An 8521-nucleotide genomic window follows, 5' to 3' on the forward strand; every position below is an offset into this window, starting at 1 on the left:
CGGGATCCACAGTCGCGAGAATTGTCCTGGCTGCATGCAGAGGGGCTGGGGCGGGGGCTGACCCAGCCCAGGATCTGGTACCCCGAGGGGTGTGCACCCCCCTCGCAGGGCTACCCCAGGAGTGACGGACACGTGCCTGAACCAGGCTGTGGTTGCAAGGCTGGGGGGATCGAGCTGTTGAGTGTCAAAGGTCTGGGCTAGTTGTCATCCGCTGGCCTGCAAGCCCTGGCAGTAATTGCCCCCAGGGAGGGAGAGCAGAGGCTGCCGGCTCACTCCCATGCTGCTGTCCGGGCAGGAGAGGTGCCCAGGTGTGTTGCATCACTGCATCCAACAATGAGGTGCAAGAGCTCCCAGAGCTGAAATGGCTGCTCTATAAATAGAGCAGCAGCAGGAGGAGGAAGAGCTGGTTTCTCTGTTTGCCTCTGCCTCCACTTTCCTGTATTTTCAACCTGCAGCCTGCCTAGTGAGGATGGTGATCCCTGACCTGCTTCTGTAAAACGGCTCAAGACCCTAGGACTGCTGCCTGGGTGTTGATTTTGCCTTGTCTGTGGCCCAAGGATGTTGGGGTAAGTCTGCTCTTTTCCCCACCTTAGCTTGGGTGGCTTTTCCTCTGACCCAAGCTCTACTAATGACCTGCCACTGTCTGGAGGTGGCTGAAAGACTGTGATGGTGTAGGGGCCCCTCGCAGGTTGTGGGAGGGCTCTGAGGCTTGAAAAAAATGGGGGTGTTGCTTTTGGAGAAGTTGCTTGTAAGTCTTTCTGTCGTGTATTGCAGGCAGAATCCTGGAGCTTTAAGCTTTGATCTTGCAAACAGATAGGAAAGCTCTTTCCGTGGGGGCAGCTGGGTAGCCTAGCTGCTGTCTGGGCTGGCAGGACCCATCCTGCAGCGCTGGGTGGGGCTGGCTTTGCCTTCCCTGGCTCAGTCAAGCTGCAGTGCCTGCTCACTGTGATTCATCTGGGGTCAGGCTTTGACTTTTGTACACTTCCAACAGAGCCAGCCCAGGATATACATTGCTCTGGAGCTGGCCTCAGTCTCTGCTGAAGCCTCTGGTCTCCAGCAGACAATAGCTGATGGCTTTAAGGATGAGAATGCCTCCGGGCATGTGTTACTGCTGGGCTGGCACTTGCTTAGTGCCCCAGTGGCAGTGTGTCACGCCAAGTGCTGCTTTCCCAAGGAAGAAATAGGAGCTGGCAAGGGGGTAGGACTGGGATCGCTGGGCCTGCTGCAGAGAAGGCTGGTGGGGGAGAAGGGCCAGGAGGCAGGCAGGGAGTAAGTCAGCCTAAAGGATGGTTAGCGAAAGATTTGGAGAAGGACAAAGAGATAGAAATGGTCTTAAGGCTGGAACAAGTGGCGGTGAACTACTTCCAGTCTAACTAACCCAGAGCAGGGGAAAAGACTAGCCTTGAGGCAGATAAAAGCTCTGTTGTGTGCACAGCCTTATCTTGGGCCCCTGCTGCAGCTCCACATTCTTGGAATTGCTGCAGCGCTTGTCTGGATGGGACCACGGCCACAGACCACAGCACCTTAGGTGCTCGTCCACATAACCTTTCATCTCCTCTAGGCGCTGTGGGCAGGGAGGAAACCCTTTCTACAAACACCCTCTGGCAGAAGCACTGTCCTTGAGTAGCTCTTTCCCGGAGGATTTGCACGCCGCTGGGCAGACAGTCCTGCTTTGTCCAGTCCACCAGACATAGGGCGCATCCAGCAGTTAGTGTTTTGGAAGCTGAGCAGAAGAGGTGAGGTAGGTGTTACAGTAAGACACAGATGATGAGTGGAATAACCTCATCTGCTGTTTTCCCCGGGGTGAAGTGCTTTAAGAGCTGTGTGACTGCTTTTCTTTTAATTTGAAAGTTCTTAGACCTCCGTTTCCCTGGTCTGTGTACCAGGAGGAGCATCACCTGTGGCTTTGCAAGCAATACCACCCCCTGCTTTCAGGCTGTTACTTGTAGGACCTGCCTTCATCAAGAGCTAACAGAAGTGCGACCATGAAAGAACAGACACACATGGCTTTAAAACAAAGACCGGTGTATTTCTACTAGACTATTTGATACAGAGGATGCCTGTAGGATGAATGGTCAGTCTCAACAGCAAATACAAATACATTTTATTTAGACAAAACTTCTCACAAAGGATAGACACACTTATTTTGTGGTATTACTGTGCAAAACCTGAAGTGTAATGCACAGGCAGTCCCATCCCCAGCTTCCCAACCCTTTTCTTTGTGTATTTAAAAATAGGAAGACACTAGCCAGTTTAAAAACCAGAACCTACAAGAAGGCCCACTGATAACCAAGTGCAAACAAAGCAAAGTGAGTTCACCAAAGGGGGTTCATTTTGCAGTGAATCCATGTTCCGAGTTCTGACTGAGAAAGGCACATGCATGCCCCTTCAACCTCCCCTCAAGAGAAACTGGTAGGACTGCTATGTCCGATTTTACAGGAAAACAAAGTAACATAGAGCAAGCATTTAGAGAGCAATCAAGAGATTGATTCCAAAATCCCCTTTAAGTATGACAAGAAACTGGCCACAATTGAGACAAAATGGAAAGGTGTTTTCTCTCACTTTGGTGCAAGTTTATTTATTTTTGTACACTATCCATCCATACACCTGTGATACAAATTCTATGAACCTGCCACAAAGCATTAAAGCACAACATACCTATTATTCTGTAGACATTTGCATTTTTAATCACTATCCAGCCTACATGGATCAGCAGTGATTCAACACAGGAACTTGCAGTTCTGTAAAAATGCAGATGTCTGATAACCGTACATACACGAGGGAGGGGAGAGCAAAAATGTTCACTTTTAGGGAACATGGCTCAAATCTTCAGATTAAAAAAAAAATATATTATGTTCCTGGAAGAGCTGGCTGTGTAGGGATTTCTGTAAAGGATCTTGTAAACTCACGTTATATAGTAAAATCTAAGCCTGCAGGCTTTTTGCTTTGTGGAGGTCAGGAATAAGGATACATGAGGACTTACTGTCTTTTGCATTTATTATATCTTGCAGCATAGCGCCTTGAGCTGTTGGCAGACTTGACAAACTTACTGGAGTACCTGGAGTGCTGTATACGGGTGAAGGGAATGCTCTGCACCCTCAGCTGTATTTATGATAGGGCTTTTCCAGCTAGGAAGTTTTCCAACCAGAACAATAAGTGATTGAAAACAGCTATACTTCTGAACCGTGAACGTGGTTTAATTAAAATGACCTATCAGTAAATGCAGTCACAATAGGAAGTTTATGCCGCAGGAAACACAAAACACAAAGACAATGCTATTTGTTCCACAGTTCTCTGAGGCTAGAAAACCTGTTAACTTTGAAAGCCCTAGAAAAATGCTGCACTGGTTTAGAACCATCTACTTGGCATAGGACCACATTTGTTTTTTGCACACAAACATTTTGTATATCTCCTTATTTCCACATTAAGCATTCTGCATTTCTTTGCCAATCTTGTAGCTGAGGATTTTGTTCCAGTCAATCTTGGTGCGGGTGACAGGTAGCTGCCGGCGTAAGGCTTTGAAAGTGGTGTCTGACATAGTCTGGTAGTTTTCACTGATTGCTGTCTGCAATGGCAAGCAGATTCAGTTACAGCAATAATAAGATACTCTGAAAAAGCATGACTCGGTGTTAAGCCACAAAACCCTTTCCTCAAGGCGAAGGCACACTGCTAACTAAATTAATAATGCAGTCACCAGTGTGTGTGCAAGTAGAAGGGTTTCTGTTAAACTCCCCTGTGGATATAGCAGTGCCTCCTCATGTGTTTCACTGACTGATCTGTGTCGAGCCTCCTTGCACACAGGCTGGGACAATGTAAAAAGCTGTCACACGCATTTCCTCTTCAGTATTTTTAACTGTCACAGAGGAAAATATTTAGACTCACCCACTCCCCTTCCATGCTTGTTCCAGGCATCATTTGTAACCCTTTAAAATAACTATACAGCAAACTTGATTATTAAATACACATAGCTTTACAACTATATTCTTTAAACAAATACTACTGCCCTTTTCTAAGTAATTCTTATAGTCAATACCAGACTTAGCCAGAAACAGACTTAGAGGTCAATTTTCCATGTTTCCATTAACTGTAAATGGAGACTGATACGATTCCATCATATTTATTTAACAACCACTGATCTTACCTGGTATTCGTTTTCTGCATTTTCTATTATCTTAATAAATTCCTTAGCTGTCTGGACATCACTCTACAAAGGAGAAAAAAAATTTTTTATATGTTTAAGAGCAACTTACAAAAGCTACACAGTAGATTTCTTCTCAAATGATAGGCTGAGTATAGATGAAGTGGGTAACAGCAGCAGCTTCCGCTTTAGGTTTGTAGCTGGGTTCCTTTCACTCAACTACGGGTGTCTCAGTGAGGTTCAAGATAGAGGTATGTATTGGCTAGAGCCTGTGCTCCAAACTGAAACAGGACTGCACCCTAGTGAGCAAAAGGGAAGTAGACCTTCCTGGTATAGATTAGAGATTTTGTGACTGTTGCTCCCTCTGCTGTACTACCGGACTTCTTATTTTCCCTTTAGTACACTGCTCATACTGTTTGTTTCCTTTGCATATAGATGGAAAAGCGTATTCTGCCCTCTTTAACTGAAACTTGTTAAGATAAGCCTTCTGATAGACTGTATTAGAAAGTGCAGTCTCTAACTTCAAGCAATTGAGAATCTGGGTTTCCCATGTAACTCTAAACACTACAACGACACTGACTAGCCATCCTAAAATTACATTACTTTAAAGTCAAGAGAATGTAGTCATAGAACTGTATGCTTCATGAGATGTTTAAGAAATAAAATAGTTGCTTTATCATAAAAAAAATCTTTTAGCATACTTACTGAAACCTGTACAGAGTCCTGGATATCTTTATGACTAACCAGTTGAACATTGCCATCTTCATAATAATGAACCTGAACAAAGAGACAAAATGCAGGTTATCATTAACACTCATTTTATAATCCCTAGAGCCCCCAAATGCTACCAGAATGGCACAACAGCATTGTTGTGCCAGTCTTCTCTGCTTACGTGGAGACTAAAAGCAGGATGGATTTTCTAAAAGGTTTCATTCTTTGTCAAGACTGTTCAAGATTATGTTAATGCAGTAAACGCCTAGAGTTGAAATAAGAGCAATTATAAAAGAATTCATGGTATAGGTTTTAGCCCTATAAAGTGAAGCAGACTTGGAGGCATATAGGGTAATGCTATATAATAAACCACAGGCCAGACTGTAGATGATGTCCGAAACACTAGTTTTAAGAATTAATTTCTTGAATTGTATAGTTTAATAGCATCTTGACTTGAGAAGGACATCTCGGCTGTATTTCAGCATCTCATTCCGAGTTGAATGCATTAGTATAAGAGAAGCACAATGCAGATTCTCCTGTTATTGCCAGAAAAAGTAACTCACCTGGATTTTGAGCACTGCAGCCACTTGAGCTGTTGGTGGTGTGATGGTAAACTTCCATTCTGATCTCCAACGACCATTCCTAAAAACAATCAAAGCACGAAAACTGTATTTCCAAAAAGCTCTAACAACAAAAAGAACCAAATTAACAAGAGCAAGTTGTTTCTGCTGTCATCTTATGACCCATATTAGTGCCTTACATGGCATTGAATTAAATTTCTGAAGCACAGCTGAATACAATGCAGCTTCAGTACAGACTAGCTCCAGTGTACTTGTGCTCTGGAATACGTAGGGGGTATCTATCTAGCTCTGCTAATGCCTTTCTTTCTGGATAGGTCACTGAGCCACACTGAAGGCTTTAGGGACGTGCCAAGGGAGCTGCAAGGAGAACAGACTGCAGAATGAGAAGCAGAACTTCCTGGGAAGCCCAAGACTACTTGCCCTTCAGACTGTGTCAGAAGACACAGGGAATAGTTTTGTTTTGAGGACTAGTAAAGGAAGAAAATACACTACGTTGAAATAGTCTTACCAGAAGTTTTTGGGCTGGAACTGGTGGCTCTCAATACAGGCAATAATTGTCTGCTGCCCATCTATAGATTTACCATAAACCTGTATTTAGAAAAAGAGTTAAAAATGCCAAAGAGCTGAGGAAAGCCATTCTTAATTTCTGTTCTTGGCAGCATTGTGGAGGCTTGCTATTGTGGTATCTCACTGGGAACAGGTACCACTAATGACACTGTCCAACACCTCCATTTGCACATGTGTGCACATAATGCCTCCTTTTATTAACTGCAGGTGTTAAGGTGCTTGGCAGTCATGACTATGAAAAATAAGGCTAATACATCTTTACCACTGTGTGCATACCGAGACATTTGCACCCTCTTTGGAACTTGTTATTCCAAAGTTAGCAAAAACACTAGTGAGGATGGAGAATTCAAACAGCACTGCCCAGCACAAAGTCCTCTCAAGGTACCGACTGACACGGAGCAATGAACTTTCAGTGAAACAAGATGGATACTCAACAGTACAGAAGCCATTGGGGTAATGATCTTTCACATAAGCTCTCAATGCACTGTCACAGGCATCTCTCCATTGTTTTAGAGCTGATTCTGTGTCCTCAGGCTGGGGGTCACTTGCTTCTTTCCTTAAATGATCAAACTTAAAAGAAAGTTTGTTTCTTGGGTCTAAAAATCTGCCATTGCCCAGATCACCATGTTCTGTGATTAAGACCTGTAAGAGAAGTTGAAATTAAGATACACTTATGCTGCTGTAAATGTGCTGTTTTGCATTTTTCCCTGACTATTTGAACAGATATCAGTTTCAATAGATTCTTTCATTGAGCTATAATATCACATAAAGAAACAAGGATTTTCAGTAGTATTTTCAACTAAGAGTAGTTGTAGTGAGGCTGTAGGTAAACTCTGCTCTTCACAGTAATACTGCACTTAGTCTTCTATCCCAGAAATGGCTGTATTATAATAAAGTATATATGTAGCTTAAAGTTGGGCACCCTTACAATACAAACAGGTGGTTTTCCTTTTAAAGTTATTTTTGCTGTTTTTCTTCCCCATTTCTAAAGGAAACAAAGACTTTTACTCTGGAATTTACTGTTTATTGCCATGTTCCATGTTGCAATAGCTCTCCTTCTGGTCAAGAAGGGTATATAGATGTGGCTACTACTAATATACACAAACTAAAGTACACAGCAAAGCAGCACTGTACCTTCCGTCTCCTTTGTCTTATTAACCATAATTCTCTGGCTTCCCAAACACTGACTTTGGTTTTTTTTTTTCAGGTTGTACTGTAACTTTCTCTTGTCAAAGCTATTTCTGTGGACAGCCCTCTTAAAAATATCTGCCTCCCATGAACATATCTGGGACACCAGAAAAGCTAGGTCAGTACTTGGCTCAGAGAATAGAACAGATGGTCAGGCCACCTTTTCTATCTTCTGTAGGACTTGCTGCTTGTTCCCCCCCAAAAAAAAACCCAACCCACCGTTTTGCTGGCATGGACTAGATAGTATTAGATTGGTATAATCAAAGATACAGTATGGTTTTTAAGGTAGCAGGGAATGGATTAAAAATGCAGAAAAAAAAAAACCTATTAAGAATCTTACTACCAGTTGTCAGTAGGAACTGTAAGCAGATAGCAACATAAGGATTTGTAAGTGAACTTTAAATAAACAGTAATCTTTAATCATTCATAGTCTAAGTAGAATTCCAGTGACTTCAGCATGGAGCTTTACTTAAGGAACAGTGAATTAGAGTTACTAGGTAGTATCAGACAATACTTTAAAAGAACAGTTCACCTATGCTTCTTCTATAAGAACAAAAGTTTGGCAATATAATGATGTGTGGGGGAAGGAGGAGAGGTGATAACTTGTGAGTAGAATGAAACTAGTGAACATCTTGATGAAACAACATTTTTATTGTTTTTGCACAGTGTAGTAATACAAACCTCAAGTGTAAAAAGTTTTCTCTTACCTGATCATCATACCCTTCTATCTTCACTGGAGTGAACTGATCCATGTTATACTGTGCAAATGCACTGTTAAGAATTAAAAGAACATGAACTTTAGCTGTACACGCACATTTATTTTGACTCGAGTAAGTACATGGTGTGATTTATATTACAGAAAACTTCAACGTAATTTGGCAAATAATACGAGCACTCTTAAAGGATTTTTCAGTACCTTTTATTGATGATAGCTATAAAAACCCAGGTTTAAAGCCAGGTTTACTTAGTGATGACCAGGAAAGTACAGAGTTCAAAAGTAGAACAGCAGGCAGCCTGGGAGAATATGAGCAAGCCAAGGCAAAACAGGAACACCCCAGCTACAATTTAGACAGCAGCAAGGTAAACAAATGAGTAGACTAATATTTACAACAATTTTCTTATGTAAAGACCTGCTGACTGACACCTCGCTTGAAGTAAAATCTTAGCATCAAAAAGCTTGTATGCATAACCTTTAAGCACCTTCTGATGAGACTGTGCAAGTAAACAAGGTATTTTGAAAGCTTTTTTTTTTCTGAGGGCAGTTCTTTTTCTAAACTTCGGCTAAGGATTACTCAGTATTTCAGGCTTCACTTGCTTTACAAATCATGCTTCATCA

General features: G+C 42.4%; 1 protein-coding gene across 1 annotated transcript in view; it reads right to left on the reverse strand.

The window, feature by feature from the left end:
• Positions 1–2014: 2014 nt before the first annotated feature.
• Positions 2015–8521, reverse strand: part of CAPZA1 (capping protein (actin filament) muscle Z-line, alpha 1) — a 7804-nt gene continuing 1297 nt past the window's right edge. Inside the window, exons 4-10 of the mRNA XM_009331974.1 lie at positions 7893–7956; positions 6433–6639; positions 5939–6018; positions 5413–5491; positions 4844–4915; positions 4142–4204; positions 2015–3565 (exon numbers count right to left, since the gene is read on the reverse strand). Of these exons, the coding sequence (XP_009330249.1) occupies positions 3425–3565; positions 4142–4204; positions 4844–4915; positions 5413–5491; positions 5939–6018; positions 6433–6639; positions 7893–7956 (706 nt within the window). The 3' untranslated portion in view covers positions 2015–3424. The remainder of the gene's footprint in view (positions 3566–4141; positions 4205–4843; positions 4916–5412; positions 5492–5938; positions 6019–6432; positions 6640–7892; positions 7957–8521) is intronic.

Source organism: Pygoscelis adeliae, unplaced genomic scaffold (assembly GCF_000699105.1).
Source record: "Pygoscelis adeliae isolate BGI_AS28 unplaced genomic scaffold, ASM69910v1 Scaffold189, whole genome shotgun sequence".
Lineage (NCBI taxonomy): Eukaryota > Metazoa > Chordata > Aves > Sphenisciformes > Spheniscidae > Pygoscelis > Pygoscelis adeliae.